The following is a 22737-nucleotide window of genomic DNA, read 5'->3' as shown; positions in this document are numbered from 1 at the left end:
CAGCCGCTTTAGACTGGACAGTTTTCTTTTTCCGCAAAACACTCGATCGAAAACACGCCCTGCACTAATGTGACAGCATGTACCCCGGTGCTACGATGCTAATGGAGGCGCCTGGTGTTAATGGTATCGCCCCTCTTGCACATCACAGCGCAACCTCACACATGCTATCCCCACCGCTAGCTCATGTTTACCAATTAGGGCAGGATATTTTGCGTCCAAAAATATGCAGGCTTTCAGAAAACTCTCACCATACATAAACAACCCAAACCCCGGCAGCGAAATAGTTCGTGTAAGTTAAAGGAGGAGGTAGCACACATTTTTCAAATACGTTAAGCCGGGTCGGGACCGGGCCAGGAAGGGCCTCCGGAAATCTATCTAGATGAACGAACCCGAACGATTGGGAACGGCCGGCTACCAGCAGCCTGTCCGAGAAGGCTAGCCGCCGTAAGCGTTAAGCTTTTCTTAAGCCACCGAACCTGAACCTACATCCTCCCCGATCGTTACGCCCCGAAGGTATGCAAATTGTTACTTTCTGTCATTATTCGGTCCGGCCCCGTTCGGCGTTGAAGCATTGCCGGAAAACAAGCTGAAAACGACATAATGACTCCGACGGCCGATAACGACAGCGCTCTCATCTCTCTACACTTGCTATCAGGTCGACGTCAGGGACGACCTTCCAATGATGATGATGATGATGGTGAGTGTCGAGAACCATGTTGATAGCCCAGCACAGCACACGCTGATGTCGGTCGTGAAGGTACCGACAACCGGCCGGGAGGTGATGGTGCCACCTGATAACAAGCAAATCAGACGCTGTTTTTCGCTGCTCGGCACGGCTGGCCACCCAGCGCCCGCACGCTGCAAATCAAACAAATCCTACGGGTGCAAATTTCATACAGAAATGTCGTCATTTCGGTTCAAAAAGGTTAAGGAAGACATCCACTCTCGGGGGAGTAAGGACGCTGGTGACTAGCCTTCATGTTCTAGCCAACCCAACTCTAACGTTCCCTCCTTCAAAAACACACACACACACAGACACACAGAGAGACGGAGGGAAAGTGGGACCCGCTTTTTAGTCTTCAAAGCAGCTTCCCTTTGACACACAGCACTGCTAGGCGAGAGTTTTCCCTCAATTGGTCGGTGACATTTCGTTTTCCAAGAACAATTTGCGCAGAAAAACAACACTCGTCTAGTTTGCCAGCCCCAAGGCACATCCTTGCTCACCATTTCTCTCTCTCTCTCTCTCTCTCTCTCCACTACCAGCCTTTTCCACAACCGATTTGCTAGTGGAAGAGTTAAGCAAGCATAAAATTGGACTGTCACTTTTCAATTCTAACCTCCAACTGGATGTGTGTTTGTGTTTGTGAGCTTTTCGAAAGAAACTCCTCATTGGCAAACGAATCTAGTGATGCTTTTTAGAGCGAATGATTTTTGTATAATCAAATGCCAAATGGTGGAAAACCACGAGCAAAAATGAGTCGCTTTCACTTGCTTGCCCAGTGCATGAGCTACAACAGGGGAGTACAATTCTTGACAGTTGGTTGGCACGCGTTTGGCTCTGATTCAATTGAATTGTGTGTCAGTTGTTTTCATCAAACATGACAGTCGCTCCTCTCTCTCCACCGGTCCCCGAACCAAGTGGCAAGTCAAGACCCGCCAAGCAATTCGATCTATTTTCCATCCCGGTCACACACACACACACCCGGTGGTGTTTTGTATTGCGCTGACTACGGTTCGATTATCTGGTGGCGAGCGGTAGTGGTTCTGCCAGTTATCGACAGCTGATCGAAATCAAAATCAGTCTGTCGTCAACCGCAGCGCACCATCGCGTCACCGTTGCCATTTGACCTTTTACAACTCGGGTGACATTTGGGACGAAAAACTCGTTCACCCGTTCCACAACAGCAGCAGCAGCACCACAAGTAACCGAACTGCTTGCTTTCCTTCCTTCCATTCGGTCAGCAGCCTTTCGGTTGTTGTTTCCTTCTTCTGCCGATTTTCCAATTCATTACCTTGCCGCAAGTTTTATGCATCTGCAGCGCACAGAAAGGAAAGCTGCGCTCCTGCTGGCACCACACAACAATCGCTCCCGTCTGTGGCTAAGATGCCTTGGGTCGTTCGTTGCCTTTTATTTCCCCTTCCATCGCCATGGTTGGCAGCCATTTGCGAAAGGTTTGTGTAAGGACTTTGCTTTGATTTGATTGATAAAATCCAATATGACGGGCGTCTTTCCATTTTATGGCTTCATCTTCTTACCGGTACCGAACTGCGGGGTCACTCCTGATTGCCGGAGATTCTGTTGCAATAGTTTTGCGTTTTATTCATGGGTTCATGAAACGGATTGCATAGCTTTCGGGGGTAGAATAACAGTTCGTGTGGCCATGTTTTCATTATTAACTTGTTTTACAAAAAATACGTACTATGCGGGCCAATAATTTTCTAACCAAGCACTAGACAGCACAAAATAAAACCTTTCCATTACTATTTGGCCAGCAGTTGAATTTCTTTGTTCTATCTCACCTACCAGATGTCAGATGAAGCCATAAAACTCTCCGATTGTTTGCCTTCTTTTGCAACATCGTAGATGTGATTCAAACCCTTTTGTGGTGCACTTTGCTTTAGCTTTCCATCATTTGCTGTCCAGCGTCATTTCCGTCAAGCTGCAGGGCAAGAACTTACAACGCGAATTCCAGCCCAGCACGGACTCCGAATCCCAACAGTAGATTGCGATTGCTTTAAGAAATTAGAATATTCACGCTAAGCGGAAATAAATTAAAAACACCGACAGCTCGTCCCAGCCTGGGAGCCGGTTGTTTGATGGTTTATTTTCTTCGAAGCTTTCCGCCACCATTTTTCCATTTCCCCAGACGAATGCCGATGCCGATGCCAATGTTTAATATTTTCAATCGTACTCACTCTCCTGCTCGATCGCCAAGCTTTCCTTCTGTCGTTTGTCGATGATGCAGTTTCATTTCAGTACTGGCAGAAAATGGACACCCAGGGAAAGAGTTTCCGTTAAAAAAAACGGGGCAAATTCAATTCAAGATTCCGAGCGTCCCTTGTGAATCGTGTTTGCTTCTTTACAAACATCTTCCTTGTTTGTGTTGCTCTTCCAACGTGCATGTTTTGCTTTTGCTCTTGTGCAAACCCTTTTTCCTAGTTTTTTCTCCATTCATGCTAAACTTTCCTCAATGATATTTCCATGAACGCTCCCTTCCAACATTGCTCATGCCGGAATGTATTGAGCGAATGAAGGATTTTTTTGTACGGCTCACGCTACTACTACTAGCTCTACTTCTACTACAACGCCCGACTCCAACTTCACTCCCAATGATCACATTTCCACGTTTTCCTCAACTTTGCACGGCTAATAAATAACATGAATAATGAAGCCAGCCAGCACTCAGTGACAGGCATCGTCACCCGCAACAATCCCTTTGCCAACCAACTCCCGGCGACCGGGCTCCCACTCGATGGAATGCATTTTATCGCAAAACTCCCGAAGCCGAAATTCGAGATTCTTATCCACTGTCCCGTTGCACAGCGGGCTCAACTCAAATCAACCGACACTCCGCACCCTAACCGACCTCTCATCGCACGCTTCCTGCTCCTGCCACGTTTGCATATGTATAATGTGCAGTGCGGCACAGTCGCACTCGGGGTTGTTTCCAATGGCGAAACTATAATTGAGCCCACTTCGCTCGCTTCCTCGTGTACCGAGGCATGAAGGACCGGAAATGGCATCGTCAAACGGCAGAGATCATGGTGGGGTGGGAGCGAATGAATGCTGGGCTGATTCGTAGCCTTCTTTTTTTCTCTCTCTCTCTCGCGCTCGCCATTCACTTCTTCCTTGTTCGGTGACAGTGCAGTGTGAGCGTGTGTGTGTGTGTAAAATGAAACTACCAGGAATATAGCAATTTCCTGCAGCCGTTCACTGGCTCGGTAAATGGGTATCGTTATTGATTGGGAATCATCATGTTACAGAGCGATGTGGCCCGGCCCCTACCCTCCCCTCGGCACCCACAAGGGAAGGACAGTGAAGAGTTTGAAGGAAAAAATTGAATTATCGACCAACGGGGGAAAGGTTGTATGTGTTTGGCGAGGATGCATGCCCGGCTATTTTAACCTCCAAGCATGGGAAAAAGTGCACACATTTGCGTTGGCAGAGATCAATATTACTTTAAAAAATCAAACGCCGCGATACCTCAAAATAACGTTTGTTTATTAAGTGTCACGGCCATACACCTCCGAAAGGTGAGGTCTTTCATCCCAGAGCCGTAAACTAAATTACACACAATTTTATTTTTTAAAACCCATCAAACGGCAAAAGCATTTCGAAAATCTGATGGACATAAAATGTGTTTAAAGCCATCCTAAAAATTTCCATACAAATCGTGTTCCGCTTGATGAAACGGGATTGTTCCAACGAAATTGGATCAAGGATTTTAACGCTCGGGGTTTTTTTTTCCTTGCTCGGAGTTTTTTTCTTTTTTCCCACCCCTTGTTTTGATTCAACCCTTCACAATTCCTAGAACGCAACTGTTGCTTGATTTACAACCTGCCTGCCTGGTTGCAGGCTCGTTCAGGCAGATAATTACTATTAGCTAGCTTAATAATAAACGTCGGAACCGGCCGTTGTTCATCGACACGATAGAAATCTTAATTAAAATCCAATCCAGTCAAGCGGTTACTGTGTCTATGGGTGTGTGTGGGCGATCGTTTAGGCCTTTTTTGGGAGGTCATTTCTTTCTAGGGTTCACCTGCCTCCTACCTGTCATTTATTTAGTTTCACCATTCACACTACTACCAACACAGCAGCGGGAGGAGGAGGAAAAGTTCACTGCTTTCATTTTACCAAAGGTTTACCCACGCACCCGGGTTCGGAGAGAGCAAAACCCGGTCGCTCAAACCTTTTTCCAACGAAACGGAAGTTCATTCGTTTCAAACTCGCCCTGTTCAACTCCCACCTTCTCCCCCCCATCCCTTCACCCCACCCGGGAATGGATGCTTGTGCATATCGCTAAAGTTTTAACGATCTCACTCTCTCGCTCTCTCACTCTTGCTCGCTCGCTTTCCCTTAGAGCCAACCACCATAAATTAAACATTCAAAAACCGGAAGACACAACACAACAAAAAGGCCCATCATAGCCCTCCCGGTCTTTCGGTTGTTGGTTTATCTTTCCTCCCCAAGCCTCCATACCCTCCCCTCGTCTCGTTCGCGCACTCACACACACAAAAAGCGCGCGTGGGATGAGACAGGAAGCGATATGCCTTCAGGAACCGATCCCGAATCGCAGGCTAACTTTCTGCACCGTACTCCGTCGGCAGAACGCGGGCGCATACGGCTCACTCAACCACCTCAAAAGCTGCCAGATAAAGATAAATATTTTTTTATTGTTTTCTTCCTCTCGTTTTATTCATTTTGGTTGTCGTTTTCTTTTTTTTGTTTTTCCACCCAGTGCCGGATGATGATGATTTCTGATTTTGCTTTATGAAATCTATCATGCCAACGTTCGTACCGGCTTTTCAAACCTTTTCCCAAAAACGGGTCGGGACTGTTCGGTACGTGTTTGTGCGGCCAAAGTCGTACAATCAACTTTTTGGCGGTGTATTATTTGTGCCTCATTTACCCGGCATAACCTGACCCGTTCGTTTGCTGCCGGGATGAGGGTGACGGTGAGAGAGTTTAACTTTATTAAACGGAATAATAGAAAGTACGACCTGCAGGTGAACAATGCCAATGTTTGCCAAATTTCCCCGTTTGATCAATCTGTTAGCAATTTATGGGATGTTGTTTGCTGCTGCACGGCTCCGAAGCTCGATGCCCTCGTCGTAATAGTATTATTGAGTGGAAACTATAAAATTCATAACACATTTTTCTTGCTGCTTGTTAAACTCTGCTATAAATTGCTCTAACTGATCATTTACACAAAAACTTATCTTTTTTCCCCTCTGCTTGTTTCGCTTGCTACTATCCATTTCGCTTTGCATCGCTTTCACCATCGTCCTGTCCTGTGGTTGCTAACACACGCAATTCATTCCTTTCACCGATACAGGCGCTACTCTTTGCTAATGGTACGTTTTATTTCCTTTCCGCATTCTTACAGGAAAACTCGATTTCCATGAATTCATCCCAGGTAAGTGTGGCAATTCTGGTTTCCTATTTCGCGCTCTGCTCTCTCTCTCGCGCCCTCTGCTTTTTCCTCGTACTTTTCCTTCTGCTTTGCAACATCGAACACTTCAGCCGCCAGCAGTGTTTTTTTTTCTAACAAAACCTCGAAATATGAACACCTTCCTTTGCCCCCCCCCCCCCCCCCTTTTTGTTTTGCCTGTCTGCTTCATTCGATTCTCCCTTTTCCATCTGCTTTCTTCAATCAATTCGAGCGTGTCATTCGCCGGGCAGAACGCACCTGTCCTAAGTGACACTTGAGGAAAAAGTTTTCTACGGCTTGCAACGCACAACGACGCACACGCCCAATTGATGGTCCAATCGCAATGAAACAAGAGACGCTCTGCCGTCTATTCTTGGCATTCTTTTGCCGCTTCAAGTACGCTCGAGCCCCCCCCGGACCGAGGCTTCGCTAAACCGAACGACACAAAGTAACAAAAGTGAAACAGTTGAGTGATGAGACACCGAACAACGGTGCAGTCGACGACGGGGCGTACCGATATCGAAGCTTGATCCACCGGTACAGGTTGCCGTTGGGTTGGGGGAAAGCGAAGACGAACCTGGGAAACGATGTCAACAATTTCCACTTCTGTTCGGTCGCGTTTTTCATCTCCAGTTACATTACCGCGTGCTTGCCACCATCTTTCCGCAACCATCTTGACAGAGCACACAGTGTTTATGTGTGTGTGTGCTGGTGGTTGGCGTCTTGGTGGATGTTGCGCTGACGCTTTCGAACAATTGTCGAAGCACGCGCCACCCTGCCACAACTGCTAAGCTTCCCCGTGCCCCCTTAAGCGCTCAATGCAAGTAGTTGTGTTGTTCTTCAAACAACAAACTTTTCATCCACCTCCATCGTATGATCGAACACCTAGCAAGGCAACTGGAGGTCTGGTGGCTGACCTCCGCAACGCTCAACATAAGCTTCTCCTGTGTGCCAATGACGCGGAAGAAGGGAAGAAGTAAATTCTTTTCCAAATATTTGTTTATGAATAAAACATGTACCTGTAGCCGGGCGTCGTCGTGCGCGAGAAAATTTCGTGAAAAACCGTGCCAAACTAGTTCGTTCGGTTTGGCGCTCCCCTCCCCCCCCCCCCTCTCCCCCACCAAAACGTAAGCTCACAGAACACAGGGAACACGCTCGCGTCGGTCGGGTGGTGCTTATTGGTGTAAGGCGAAATAAAAACGGAAAGCAGGTTTAATGATCCTGCAAATGGGCAAAAGAAGGAAAAGCGCGAAACCGTATGGTACCGTTAATAGGACTTTCCGTATCAAGCGTACCGCGAGTACGAAACATCGTTCGGGAAACATTTTCAAAGTCAACGCCCAAGTGAACGCACAAATGAGGGTAAGCTGGTATTTAAAGTCGGAAAAATTCAAACCAATGTTCGTTTTGCTTTTCATATTGAGGAAAACTATATCCCGTTTTGAACGGAGGGCAATAAGAAACGAAAATCTCATCCCCGCCATATAAGCCTTTAATGAGAAGTTCAAATAAGAACGGGTAGCTTATTCTGAGTTTTCCACCCAAGGCGGAGTGGAGCTCGTGCCACAAAGCTTCCCTAGCACAAGCCTTCGAATAATCGCGTGTGTCGATGTGTGTTGATTTTATTGCATTACGCTATCAAAGCGTTTTTGGCCAAACATCACGGCATCCGTAGAACTAAACACCATCGCGAAGTTAGTATTAAATTTAAACTTAAAATGCTTCTATCTCAAACCACCGCACACACTCGCCGTGCCACTCGTAAAATGGCACAAATTATGAGCAAACTTTCCCAGCCCAGCTTCACCGTGATCGTATCGTGATCGTGTGAAGGAAAAATCACGAGCAAAGGCAAAGCTAACCTACGCCAAAAACGCACAAATATTCGCAACGCAAAGTCAAACACATTCCGGTACATGTTGAACGTGGGTAGCTGGCTGCGGGTGTGTGAGTGTGTGTGAAGTGACATGTGAAGAAAAAATCGTCAGAAATTTCCACAAAACACAACAAACAAAGTACGGTAGAGAACAGAAAAAATGGGGAAAAGCTTCGTGCAAGCAAATCCAGACATTGTCGCACTGTGGCAAAATCAACCCCTCGAACGAAACTTAAACGATTGCTAGTAGCGCGGGAGGGGCGAGCGAGTTTGAGTTCTCAAGATTCGGCAACCCTCACGCGTACCCCGTGGTGAAAAATGGGACAAGCAAACGTAGAGCATACATGCTCCACCTCTCCATCCCGCCCGAGTACAGCGCGAAAGGCACCAGGTTTGCCGACGTTCGCGAGCACCAGATTTTATCGGAAGTGGAAATTTATGGTTTCCAAGCAATCGAAAAGACGTACGCAGAATTGCCGACAGAGTGGGATTTATTCTTTTGACTAGCTCTACGCAACAATTCATCGCCCTGCGTTGCCTGCGCCTTCCGAAACCCGTTGCGAGCGTGACGCGACCGACCGAGCTTGGGTAAATTTTAAAAAAATTGTGTGCTTGTTCGATTCGCACATACACGCGTCCCGGCTCGCCGTGCAATGGCTTGGCAAATAAACACGATCCTGGAACAGGGGCCGTCGGATAAGCGGAAGATTCTGCCAAACAACGCCGCTCCCAGAAGTCTCAAGTGTTTGTTGTGCTGCCGAAAGTGTGTTCTAACCCGGGGCCATGTGCGTTTTCGTTTGCCCATCATTTTAAGGTAATCACACTTTTTTTACTCACTCTCTCGCTCTCTACGTAGCATTCACAGAGGTTCCATCGAAGTCTCCACACACTCTGTTTACGCGCGCTTCCCTTATCGAACCTCGTTTACCGCGCGTTCGGTTGCTGGGTAAACGTTATAAATTCAGCCATTCACATTCAGGCTCCCCATTTGGGTGTTGTTTTTTTTTTTAAGTTGCACCTTTCCGAACTCGTGAACTTCGGACGAGGATTTATCCCTCATTCATTCAAAGGAAATGGGAATGGAGAAAATAATTTCCATCGGTTGAAAAATTAAGTGAGTACCTTCGGCAGCTTTCAAGGGCAGCAAGCTTCATTCCTGAGTGTGGATCGATGGTAAGAGCTCAGATTTGGAATTAGAAGAGAGAGAAAGAGAGAGAGAGACAAACAGGTTGAACACGTTTTTAAATAAAAGCGATTAATGCAAAAGAGATTTACGGTTTCTTCGCAGACAAATGGAAGTAGAGCGTCTCACAGGCACTTTTTTATCAGTGCTCAAAACTTTTATGGCTTAATACGACTGTTGTTTTCACACTTAATGATTCCTCTTGTATGAAAATAGGGAATTTAAAATACCAAGGATCTGTGTATAAGATTAAAATAAATAAAGCTACGAGCAAACTATTGCAACCTTGTCTGGGTAAGGTCCATTAGTATCGCTTCCCAGACAGTGTCAGTAACGATACTGATACGTTCTAAAAATCTATCTCGCTTTTCTGACCAAATGCATCTCGCTCAAAAGCTTCCAATCAGACGCCAATCACCGCACAAACACACACACGGCCAGAAGCGCAGTCGATTGAAGCACAGTGAAAAGAGCATCATCCTCAGCCAGTTCAATGCTGTTCCTGCTATCCATTTTGTCACACCTGCTGCGCGATGCATTGCATTCCCAGCCGGAAACCGGAGGACCCAAACCGGAACGCGAGAGTGCACTCATCTTGACACTAAAAATAGGTGACCACTTCGAATTATTGATGAACATTCGAGTGTCCTCGCTATCGATCGTCCCGCACGCCGGAAACAGGACTGTGTACGAACACACGTACACACACATACACACTCGAGTCAATTTCACTGCCACTGGATTGAGAGAGAGAGAGAGAGCGAACGGTTCGGTTGTGCTCGGTTTGGCAGTTTGCTGCCGGACCGGCCGGGAACCTACCCGAAACGGATCTGCCTCAATCTTTTGCCGGTACACTTGAGCTGGGAAGTGCTAATCAACAAATGAAACCTTCCAGTCCCGGGGAAAACCCATCACACGGGATTGGGTAATTCGAGCACGAGTACTCATCCGCCACTCGATGCGATCTCAATGCGGGTTTTGAAAGCCTGGCTGGCTTTTTTTTGTTGTTGGTGTGGTTGGCTTCGGTCGACTGGTTGGTACGCTGGGGGGTTCCGGAATTGAAAGTTTTCGGCTCGGAAGGTGTGAGTTAGGACACGCAGCAACGCAGGTTCAACGGAGAACGGGAGTTAATTGAAGAATTTCTGTAACTGTAACCGAGAACTATACTTTGAAGCAAGGGGTTGCTGATTGACCCAGCGTCAAGGGTGGTTACATTTGTGATAGGTTACATCAAAGGGCTAGAAAGGGCTACAGAAGCAGTCCTTCTGGTGTTATTACTTTGGTGGTTGTTTTCTGTTTCGATGGTCATCATGCATGCCTCAATCATGTGGAAATTATATTTTTCTCACCTCCAAAATGATGGTTGAACTTTAGTTCAGAGTTGCAACTAGAGAGAGTTAATACAAAAATAAAGGCTAATTTGCCAATTTAAATTTCAACACAATACGCGCCAGTATCGCGCCTCCAGCTAAATGCACTTTTGTTTGCACATCCTGACGGTGGTAAGACAGGCCCGAAAAACATGCCGTTCCCGCTTAACGATAATCCGCAACACCGAACAACCGAGCACAGCTCCACACCGAATGCTACACAATCAAGCAACATTATGCAACCGTGTCCGTGCTATGACAATGTTTTCTGCCACGGCGATACCACATTAATCCAATTTCGAGCACTTCCGCGAAAGAAAGGCCCAGCCGGCTAGCTTAAACCAATCTTGCCCTACATTTCACCCCCGAGCTACACGGCCAGCCACCACCACCGATGGTAGGCGATTTACCCGCGAAGGCTTGCCCTAGACCGACCACCAGCAAATGAGCGCAAACGAATGGCGAAAGGCACAGTTGCTGGGTGTTGGTTGTCTTCCTACGCCCGGACCGGATCGACTACTGCATCCGGTCGACGCCGTACCGGCGGAAGTAAGTTATACTTCGGTGTAGTAATTTATGGGCGCGTTTTAAATTTCCTCATTAAAATTCCGAAACGAAAATTCGCGCCACTCACCGCCAATCAGCAAGCCCACGGAGCTGCGTCGATTGTGCGGTGTTTTGCTTCATCGGTCGAAACGCCCAGTTTGCCTTTTTTTGTGTTTGGTTTGGTTTGGTGAATGCCGTTTATACCGCCGGCTGAGCTACTGTGGACGGTGTTAAATAAGTTCGGAACACTTGCAACAGAACTGCCGGGACTGGATCAGCTTTTTTTTATTCGTAGCGTTGGCAGCCGAAAGCTGCAGTCGCGGACGGTTGCTTTAAAGTTGAGTAGAATTAAGAACTCAAAGTTGCAGATACTTTAAATGAGTTTTATGCTACCAGAAGTCTTTAAGCTTAAAAGGTACTGCAAAAAATTAAATTATTAAGCGTTTTTATTACGCACTACGAATTCCTTCTCGAGGTTGTATAATGCAAGAGGGTTTGCATTCCTGCCAGTCAGCAGTGTAAATTCATGCTGTATCATTTTGTTTCCAAAACATTCATCTCCCGCTTTCGCTCCGGCGTGTCACATACATCATTAGGATTTTGCGATGTGGTGCACACACACACACGCCAAAAAGTAGGTCAAGCGATAGAGTTTTGCCCCAAAAGTATCCAACAAGTTTTGCCTCGCTCGGGTCGGGAACGGCTTCAGCCTGACTTTTCTGAGCAATATAAAAACCGGAAAATCCACAGCTGGATTTGACACTTTTGCGTGAGAAGCAATGCAAAATTAACGTTCTATCGCGTAGCTTTCACAGGCGCACACACACACTGACAGCCATGGCTGCTAATCATATGCACAGCACGGAGAAACCCGGGGAAAAAGTTTACGTTACGGGATGCTAAACAAACGGCACCCGAGACGTAAATCTTCCTTCGTCCCAAGGCTTGATTTGGGCTTCGAGTTTGCGAAACATCGATAAGGATTCTTTGGCCACTTTCGGTACGGCTCGCTCCTGCCTACCACACCATGACACTAGAAAACGGATCGGGCTTTTTATCCCTTAAGTAATCTGCTGAACAATGAACGCGGGGGACACTGCTACCTTGCCCAAAATCCACCCTGTTGTGGATGTTGTGTTGAGGAAAAGTTTCGAGCCGCTTGTCAGGAAAAAAAAGTTTCATCCCGCCCCTGTATTACTTTTAATTCGCCAAAACCTTCGGAGGAGCGAAACAACAACAAAAAACCACGCACATTACGCAAAGCTGGTGAATATTTATAACGTACCTCTATGAACTCGAAGCCAACCTGGGAGCTTCTCACTTATGAGGCTTACTAAGTAATCCTTTGCATAGTGAAACTTTTCAAACGTCTGTTTGGGTAGCATACATTTGTCTGTGTAGTACGATGTAAATTTAAAATTTAAGGTTCTGATGTCAAAAACCCCCACTTGACAGACGCTAGACAGATTCAGCAGTTCCCGAACACAGGTGACTGATCGCGCTATTAAACTTCAACACGTTTAGTCTTTACCCCGAAAGGCACCAACGTTGCCCGAAAACAGTTGCCGAAAGATCACATCAAACAAACGCCAGCACTGCTTTGTCTTGCGAGTGAATGCTGAAACGCGATACGCCAAAAGCGCGGTCCTTCCACGAACCTAGCTCCCCAAAACTAGCTTGTCGGCTACGTTCGAAACCCAGAGCTCGATACACAATGGAAGCGCATACAAACCCACAGGAATGTTTGATTCGCCGTTGCATCGTTGTGCCTTCAGGAGTGCCTAAGAGAGAGAGAGTGCATGACTGTTTCTAGCAAAAGGCCAAATGTTCCGGAACTTTAGCTCTGCGTTCTACCGTTTCTACCCGATGCGCCCCGTTCATTGCCGATCAGAGCACAGCAAATAATTTGCATCGAATTATGAAACATTCACTACGACCTGGAGCTGCCGGTTTGCCTGCAGAACGGATTCTCCGGGAACAATTACAACGCACCTAGCACAAAATGCATTGCATAATGTTGGTATTGTTCCTGTCTGTTCTGAGACCGGGAATGAAATACATAGTTGATGGATTTTTAAGTTGTCATGTATCCATTGCGCATCAGCAGCTGCCAGCCTTTGCAGAGAAATAAATCCCTTTTTCTGCTGACTGAACAACGTTTTCAGCTTAAAACAATTAGTGCCCGCTCGATTCAACGTTCTGCGCCTCAAGTGGTTTTTGGGAACAATTGTGGAACAACAACATACTGTTTGCCTTACTTAAACGTACAAAGAAAGCGTGTTTACACCGGTGGGTTCAGCGAGCAGTTGGTGAAGGGCCTGTTTAATGCTGTGTATGTTTTTAACCATTTATTGCAAAACAAAGCACGGTAAATCGCGACTGTGTTATTGTATTCTTTCCGGTCTGTTGTGCTGTTATTTTCCACTTAAAAGCGTGAATCAAATAACAAATTCTGCTCTTGTTCTTTGTCATCCTTTCGAATCCTGCTAACATCCCGAGACCGATCATCAGCATTTATAGACGGACACATTTATCATCTTCCTTGCGTGGGGCACCCCCTACAAACAGCCCCACTAATCCTGTCGATTTAACCCGACAACCAAATCATTTGAAGGCTGTTACGATGATTTCGTTAGCCTCCCCGTGTAAGGAAACGCATGGCACAATTTCCCGCAGCAGAGTCGGCAGTGTGCCTCCCTCACTGTGCATCTGGCTCGTGTAACGGTTTTATTACATTTTCATATCCTGATCCCCAGCGGAGAGTGCCAATATGTGTGTGCACCCGATGGCCGCTCGTAAAAACGATGAAGATTACATTACCCCGTGCAGGACGTCCTTTATCCGAGCCATCCGAGGAAGTGGATGTAACCGACCCATCACCCCGATACTGTTGAAGCTTGTCATCTCCGGACGTTGCTTCCTGCTGCTTGAGTCTGTTACACTCGTGCCGTAGCTTTTCCTGCGAAATAAAGAGCAAAAAAAGAAACCGGCTGTGCAACAACACATGCATTACCCGATTTCATATGCACCAGGGAAATGCTTCGTCTTCCACGCTCGTCAGCTACTTCATCATAATCATCGGACAGAACGACACGGAGCGAGCGCCACCATTCGCCAAGATGACAGAGGTTCTCCTCGTACGCTATCTTGCATCACCCGTGATTCATTTCATCTTCGTCATCCCGAAAGCACACCAGCGAACCACGCTGCACTGAATAATATCGGTGGGAGGGGGTAAGAAAAATCCACAACATGCAAAATCCGTGCAAGGGGTGTAGCTGTAGACTCCTCTACGCCGGGTTCGTTGTTCGAGAGGAAGGAAACAATTCTTTTCCTTCGCTCACTTCCTTTCCGAGCACGGATACAGTTCGCTTCAGTTCCGGACAGCTCGGGTTGGCAGACATTATCGTACCGCTTCTTCGCCGGGAGTTCTATCACCCCGGAAAGCATGAAATGATGACTCCCCTGTGATGGTCCGTTCCCATCCATACACACCCTCCCACACACTCCGTGGGGTGTTGTAAACGGGGGAAAGTAACATGCACCAGTGGCCACACGAACAACAAAAACCAGGACCAGAAAAGGGAAACATGCATCCATTTGGGGCTGTCCGGCGGAAGACAGCTTCGGGTGGGCCACCAAGTACAATGCCATGTCAAAACGTTTTGCCACGAAAAGATGCCGATCTTTCGTTGGGTGAGGCGGTAAGTTTTTGCACCCAATTACATCACACGACCGGAAGACGGGGGTAGCATGTTTGCATGTACTGGTTCGGAAAATGACCATCACTCATTGGGCCCTGCTGGTTGGAGCGTTCGTGCTCCCTTTCTCCTCTTTCGCCGTACACACACACACGAGTGATTGGAAAAGTTTTGTCGGTTAAATTAATAAATTTTCACCCACTCCAATGGGCTCAGGGTTGCAAAACAGAAGCAGAAAAAGGGCCAGAAAAAAAACACATATTCTCAGCTAAATCCAAACCCATCATAAGCCCCCCCGGACGACCGATTGATCATGGGGCTCACAAAACGGGCGCTGGCCTTCGATTGGAAAAGTTTTGCACCCCGAAAAGCTCAAAATATTGTCTCACAAAGAATGGACAACACCAGTGCCTGACCGGTCCGGAAAGCATCTGAGTGACTTTGGCCGTGATCAGCACACAAGCACATCATTTTCCCCGGGCGTGAAAAACCATTCTACACATGCTAGCAGCAGATGGGGACCAACAATCCAGCTTCGGAATGTAAAGAACTGTAATTGGGTGTCAAAATTGTGCAAACACACACACCGGTTCGTCTGCATGCTAATTTTAACTATCGGGAAACGTTTGTCGTTTCCCCCCTTTTATTGTGTATGTTTCTCCCGCTCATGTGCTCGGAGAAATTGGCTAAATATATGGCACACCCCCGGACATGTGAAGGGACACACTAAAGAGTAGGAAAAGGGAGAAAGCATACGCTCACGCCACGTTTATCACCGGCTATATAGCGTACGGTGGCATAAAATTTATGACGATGTAAATTCGACTCTTAACACACTCTTTTCTCCACGGATCGGGGCTCAAACTGTTGGCCCGTAGCAACCCACAACACGCCGGCAACGAAATCAATACTGCTTCTTTTTAACGAGAATTCGATTTCATTTTTGTGTGTTTGCTTTGTTTGTATCATTCAACAGCGAGCGAGAGAGAATTAAAAAATCCTCTACAAGCAAAAAACAAAAGGAAAATTCTTCTCGCCCAGTAGCCAAATATCAGATTGCATACAAATAAAATGTCCCCCGTTCGAATCCCGGTTGTAGATTGTGAATTGTTTTTACACCTCCATAAAACAACACCTCACACTTTCTAGGACACAAAATGTATTGTGTTAAGTGTGTTACAAAACCCATGCTGCATTTTAAACTTTCCACAGCGCTTTCCCCATCAATCGGTGACACACACACACATCACAAAAGTCTCCCACGCGTATGTTTTGTTTGCGCAAAACAACAAGTACGCCGATGAATGATCTCCCGGAAGCCATCAAGCCATCAAGACGGCTGTAGCGGCTAGTAGCTCTTGTGATCCTTCCTGAATACGTCATCGTGAAAAGTGGCTTTGCTTCCGGCTGTGTCAAAGGGTACCGATTGATGTGTGTGGGCTGTTTGCCCTTTTTATTTCAACCATTATTTTGATTTGTTTTTATGCTAGCGATGGGTTTTTATTTTGATCTGAAATTTATGTTTATGTTTGAAGCTATTTTGGTAAATCATTTTTCATGCAAAAGCCGGTTTTTGCGCTTCGGCGCCACCGTCACCTTGGCTGCCGGATTTCCAAGATTGGGCTACATAATTTCTCTCTCTATCTCTCTATCTTATCTCTATCTCTCTCTCGAGCTGTTTCATAAAGGTAAATCCCAAAAATGGCAAACTAAAACAAAACCCATTTTAAGCTTAAATAGTCAAAAGGTATTGAAAGAGACACATTAAAACCAACGGTACGTTAGATTGCGATGAAATTTCACAAATCCAACAGCTTACGGCAACCATTTCAAGTATGTCGCGATTTCATCCGGACGCATAACGAGAAAATCTTTCCCGATCTCCACGGCCTCCGCTCTATCCATTTTCGTTGAGTTATTGGACAACTTGTGTACTTTACCGCCAGCCCAAACAATGATAAATGATCAGGCTCCACCGCACACTATTAAACGGCATACCCGCACACACACACACACAGCTCCACCACAGTACCTTTTGCTACCTTGTGCTAAAAGCGTCTGCAGCGCAACAAAAGGGACAAATTTTCCAACCCCGCTGTATTCATTTGCATTCCAAACTCAGCCACACACAGCCACGCACCACAAACCTGTGCTAGTTTAAAACAAATTTTATTAATGCACTTGCAAATGTTGCGCTCATTGCACTGTCATGTGTGCGGCTCGTGTGGGGTTTGCTGGAGGGGCGACAGCTCGGACGCGGGGCGAGCAGCATAACAGACCAGCCAGCCACAATGCAACCGATGCAATGTCGAAGTGATGAAGTGTAGCCGGTTTGGAGTTTAGCAAAACAAACAAACGACACTCCGACATTACACAACAACGGGTACGGGTTTTGCAGCGTGGCGGTACCGAGCAGAACCAGCCAAGGATGCACAAGGTTACCATTTAAAATCGCTCATAAATCTTGCTACTCTTGTCGTGGCAACGGTCGTGACAGTTTTGCACTTGGTCCGAATCATCGTTCTACACCGCCACTCTCCATATTTTTTTTCCCCGACCTTCCCCTTCCCCCACACCTCCCCTTTCACATAAGCCCCTGCCACCCAACCGAGCCAGATTGTGATGATCAAATGCGATGGAACGAGCAGCAATGGTAGATGAGTGTGAGCACGGAGCTTAACGCGAGGGCTTAAGCACAAAAGCTCTAGCCAAACACATCGGTACGGTGGTGGAAGCCCGGGAAGGAGATTTTCATTCCCATTCTCAACATCAGCCCAGGATTATATGATCTGCGCTGAAGGAGGTGCTTCACCGGAAACGCAAATTTTCGACCGTATCGCATTCGTAACCAGGCGCGTCTCCATCCCGCCTCGCGCCCCGAGAAAGCTCCCGCCCGAAAGCTTCCGCAGTTGGGCTTGATGATGTGCGACAGTAACTAAGGGTAACCTCTTTTCGGGCGGCTTACGTGCCCCCCGTTTCACATTTTGCTTTGATTTGCGTTCACTCCCGCTGTAAGCCGACTCCATAACGATTTTGTCTCTCTTGCTTCGTTTATCCCCATTTCCCATCCGGTGGCACCGTGGATAGCAACCGGAACTCGGTCCATAATTTTACGATGTAATTGAGAAACTGATTTCGGTAACTTCCCGGCCACCGGCGGCCGTTCGCATTGGTCGAACGACCCTTAAAACTTTCAAGTAACTTTCTACCACCACGCAACTTCACTCGAGCTCATCGCACCAGCGCGCTCATCGGTCGCTTTATCTCGCTCTCGGGTTCGGTCAGCGTTTCCTTTCGGTTCTCTGCCCGCCTCTGCGTAATGAGGCATTTGGGGGTTTAGACGATAAATTAAGGTCGTTTCGAGTTTTTACGGTTAGGACGCTTCTAAAATATCTAAACTTCACCTACTCCGCGCACAATGCCACACACACACGGCGCACGGGATTGTTGTGCGAAATGTTGTGCCTTTTCAGGGCGCAAGAAATTGCAAAACTTAATTTAATTCATCCTGCCCTTCTGTGCAACTCCGAGCCGGGTTTATTCCGGCACTCGCTCGCTTTCGAACCAGGTAATTGCGATTGTTTCACCGGGAAAGCGAGCGAGGTGCACATAAATCGTTCGCTGTGTTTGTGTGTGAGTGTCTCAGTACGGAATGTTTATTATCGTAAGTCCCATCCACCAGTCATTTGTCTTTACGCGTCCAGGTTCTGGTTTTCCCTTTCCCCTCAAAACATGCTCTCATTTCGACACACACCGACAGTTTCTAAAGTCGGTGGAGCGATGGCAGCCCGCTAGAGATTAGTACGGAAGCAAAATCTTCAAAACGCATAACACCCGTTATGATGTTCTTCAATGCCACGCTCGAAGATAGCGCCGGTACACAACCGCCCACCGATTGGCCGGTGCCGATTCCGAGTGGGTCGTAATAAGTATTATGGATTTCGGCTTTACCACACGACCAACTCCTGCTGCTGCTGCTATCTATCCTCCACGCAACCGTATCACTCCGCCATAAATCAAAAAGGGCGAAATTGTGACCCATTTGGGAGCGATCCGTCACTAAGGCTAACCGCACATCCACCAGCACCACCCATCAGGACGACCAGTTTCCAGCCGTGGTCAAGCTGGGTGTTATGCTTATGCACCGACGTCCACGTCCAGGGCACGTCAAAGAAAAAAAAGTCACCCAATAATGATAAGAAGTTTGCCTTTGTTTTCTTCATCGTTTCACAAGAATTCGGATTCGGTTTGTGTGTGTGTGTGTGTGAGCGTGAGTAAAAGTGTTTGGTTATTTCTGATTCATGCACTCTCAAGGCGCACTGGCACTGTCACCAAATGTGTTCAATGTTCTTTTTGCCTCTTTTTTCGAAGGGAAATTATTGAAAGCTCTCTGTTAGTCATTGAGGAGCAAACAAAAAACGCACAGCACAATCGTGTGTGGGAGCGAAAGCTTATTATCTGCTCACATAAGTTATTCTGGGAAATCCTTTGGGGAGGAAAAAGAAAGGCAAAGCAAAGGCTTACACAACACACGCACACATGATTTTTCTCGTACGAAATTATGCGGCATATAATAGCTCACGGTTGAAAAGAGGCCATGGAAACACTTTGTTGGAGTTCGGTTTTGGTAGGCTGCAAGCAATATCGGTTGAGAGGAACCCGATCGGAAGTATCAAATCTTCCACCCACAGGGAATGATACTAACGAACAGGCTCGGCAATGCTTTGCAATCCGATCTGAACAATCGAAATACAAAAGGCTGCTGGTTTTGTAAGAAAACTGCTTTTATGAAGGAAGATCGTATCAATTATTGACTGCTTAAAGCTGAACAAGAGTTTATATTCCTTTTATCGTGCATTTAATGATGTAAACAGTTCCACGATAAACCGCGCAAAAGAAAAAGATTAAGAATAACCAAAGAAACGTGCTGGTAAATATCTCTATCAAAGTATTAGCAGCTTAAGATATCAGTTGTAACAATCTTTCCCGCATAAGCGCGTGTGCGATCCAATTATGACACTATGAGTAAGCGCTTTTACCCCCTTTTAACACTTCCTCATTAGCTACCGACGGTGACCCTGTAATTGTTTCACACTGTACGATATGCTCCCTTTTTGGGGACCTCAGGCTTAACATGGTCGACGTCATGATGGCGTGCCCTTCGATAAGCTTCGTCCGCTCATAAATAGCAGACGTCGTTCTGATCTCGCGCAGTATTTCGTGATAACTCTGGCCGGCAAATCGAACCCCCCGCTGTGACCCGCGTTACTGGAAGTAAAGTTAATCCGCAGCCCAGAAAAGAACACAAGTGTCATACACCATGCGCGTGCTAGCTGTAGTGGCGGTCTTAGCCCTGGTGCTCGGTACCACGTTCGGTTCCACCGTCGAGGAGCTGCAGCAGCAGCTCGACGAGCTGAGCCAAGAAATTGAGCAGGAGGTGCAGCGCAAGCGGGCGGAAAACAGTGACGCCATACTGGCCACCAACAGCTACGTCCTCTCCATCATGGGCAACAATACGGCCAATCTGCGCGAGATTGTGGCCACCAAGCGGACCCAGCTCGAGGTGGACCAGTGGCTGCGCGAGAACGACACGGCCGAATGTTTCGATGCCGCGTTCCAGCTGATGGACGCGTACGCTTACCTGACCGGATGGGACATTAGCTGGTGCGCCGTTATTGCGTACGAGGAAACGAATGCCGATGCGCAGTACACGTTCCATTCGCACGCACAGACGATCGTTCGCGAGGCGACCCGCGCCCTGAGTCTCGCCTCGGAAGCGTACGGTATGCATTCCGTGCTCGAGGACCAGCTGGAGTATCTGGAGCAGGAGCTCGAATATCTGCGCTTCCTGTGGGGTAACTATCAAACCGTGCTGCAGAACGAGATCGACGGGCATGATGACGTGGCCGAACAGATCGTGCAGCAGACGCGCGTTTGCTTCACCGGTGTGTACGACGATGTGGACTATTGGTTCAGCTACCTCGACAACTCGCTGGAAGAGTGTCTCGCTGAGCTGTTGTAGTGCTTGCTGAACTCGAGCTGTAAATAAATACGACAACGTCCGGTGCGAAACCGCTAGCTCTAGTGACTAGATTTCGGGACTTTATTATTATGCCTCTAGACAGAAATATTCCGCATACCGAACCGTGTACTCCACATCCTCCCGGCTCGTAGCAATCGTCCGATCGATACACTCGCGCATATACTGCTCAATTGCGACGCTCCGATCGTTATGCTTTTCGATCTCTTCGTCCAGATCCTGCAGTCCCTCGATAAATACTTCGTTAAAGTGATCCAAACTGCCATCCAACCGTCCCTCGACGTCTTCCCCGTTCGTGACCACATTATCCTCAGCCAGTATACCGACGATCGTGTTGATCACCTCACTGCTGGCACGATGCAGCTCGTGTGCGACCGGGTAAAACCGTAGCCGGCTATCTTCCCGCATCCACTGGGAGTATCCACCGTACGTACAGTCCTGCAGATCCCACTGTGCGAACTGTGTGTACAGATAGATCAACGCATCGACCGAAGCCCAACATTCGCCGGTCGCATCGCTCGGACGAAGCGTGTCGACCTGTCCCCGTAGTTCACCGTTTGCCTCGCGGATGGCGACCGTTCCCTCGGCCAGCAGCGGTATCAGATCCTGTGTGATCATCACTCCATTCAGCTCACTGTTCTCCCGGAACCGTTTCCCAATTTCCGTCTTCATCTGTTTGTGCAGCTCGGCCAGCTGTACCTGGTACGTGTCCAAAAATGTGCCCTGCACCACCGTCACCAGCAGCAGGCCCACCAATCCGCACAGCCACGTTAGCTTCCACGACGACAGCGATAGCTCCATGATGGTACGTTGATAGCTTCTTAACGGCTCACTGAGGGTGTATCAATGCGTGTGCGATTATTAAATATCCATCCGACCACCGGCTCGATAAGATTATGTCACGCGGACCGTAACGAACCCGAAAAGCTTATCGCTGGATTGCCGCGTTTTATGATCCTCCGGGTGCTACGGTTGCCCTCGTCGTCGTGCCACCGCAGTGGCAACAACATTTGCTTCCGTTCCGTTGGTTTGCGCTTTAAACCTCTGCTTCACCGACCGACGTCCGTTCGAGGCTGTGCGAGCTGGCGATATGACGCTGATGGTGGCCACAACCATAAAACTTCATTGGCTTTTCCACGCACAATCCTCTTCATCCTCGAGTGTAGGTATGTGTGTGTGTCAGTGCGTTCCTATTTCTGTTTACGTTGTGAAATCAAAAATTGTGTGTGTTGTAAAACAATTGCGAGCCAGCACAGAACCTCGTGTATACAGTATTATCTGCAAGATTGTGTGCTGTGGCGGATGCTTTTAACACGCCAAAATATTGTGAGGGACAAAACGACGTTATCGGAGCGGAAGTGAATTTCTACCCCTAAAAGCGCAAACAGATTCACATCGCTATGGGAAGTGGATGATTTGACATGATTTTTGTTTGCATGAGTAAGCTGATGTAGAAAGAAGAGCTGTGCATTGCTCTTGATAAGAAGCTTTCTTGAGCAATAATCCAGCCACGATACGAAACTTCACCCGAGAAAGTTCCACAACCCGATCCACGCCGATCCCACGAGCAATGGCGCACATGTACGCTGCTCCCTGGCTTTTAATGTTGATGATATAATTCGAACCAAATCTCCCGATAGGTGAATTATTCGTTATCTTGCTCACGTTGCTGCTACTGACGCTGATCGGGATACTACACATTTCTTCTACCCAACGTACCGTGGCTTTAATCTTCCCATGGAACGTCATACCATCGTAAGCCATCTTGATGCTTTGAAACTGTATTGAGCCACAACTTAAAGCGGTCCTGTACGTGTGTACCCGCCGGCCGGGAATGCGATAATCCATTAGCATTGTACACGCCAGCCT

General features: G+C 47.5%; 2 protein-coding genes across 9 annotated transcripts in view; one reads left to right on the top strand and one right to left on the bottom strand.

Annotated features, from left to right (window-relative positions):
* Positions 1-22737, top strand: part of LOC118508440 (cytoplasmic polyadenylation element-binding protein 4-like) — a 193326-nt gene that overhangs the window by 114094 nt on the left and 56495 nt on the right. For 5 of the 8 annotated variants that reach the window (XM_036048226.1, XM_036048223.1, XM_036048224.1 and 2 more), the window contains exons 5-6: positions 6108-6137; positions 12553-12615. The exons of 1 other annotated variant lie outside the window; for it this stretch is intronic. In XM_036048226.1, coding sequence (XP_035904119.1) covers positions 6108-6137; positions 12553-12615 — 93 coding nt within the window. The remainder of the gene's footprint in view (positions 1-6107; positions 6138-12552; positions 12616-22737) is intronic. 2 more of the 8 variants (XM_036048228.1, XM_036048229.1) reach the window with 2 other exon arrangements.
* LOC118508442 lies at positions 20897-21928 on the bottom strand. Its single transcript, XM_036048233.1, has 2 exons — positions 21788-21928; positions 20897-21700 (listed from the first exon to the last, which is right to left on the bottom strand). The coding sequence occupies exon 2, from the start codon at positions 21667-21669 to the stop codon at positions 20938-20940; it is 732 nt and encodes a 243-aa protein (XP_035904126.1). The 5' UTR covers positions 21670-21700; positions 21788-21928; the 3' UTR covers positions 20897-20937.

Source organism: Anopheles stephensi, chromosome 2 (assembly GCF_013141755.1).
Source record: "Anopheles stephensi strain Indian chromosome 2, UCI_ANSTEP_V1.0, whole genome shotgun sequence".
NCBI lineage: Eukaryota > Metazoa > Arthropoda > Insecta > Diptera > Culicidae > Anopheles > Anopheles stephensi.
This window is presented reverse-complemented; position numbering and strand designations above follow the sequence as displayed.

Excerpts from the sequence above, each read along its gene's own strand:
- LOC118508442 (XM_036048233.1), bottom strand. The coding sequence starts at position 21,669 with ATGGAGCTATCGCTGTCGTCGTGGAAGCTAACGTGGCTGTGCGGATTG.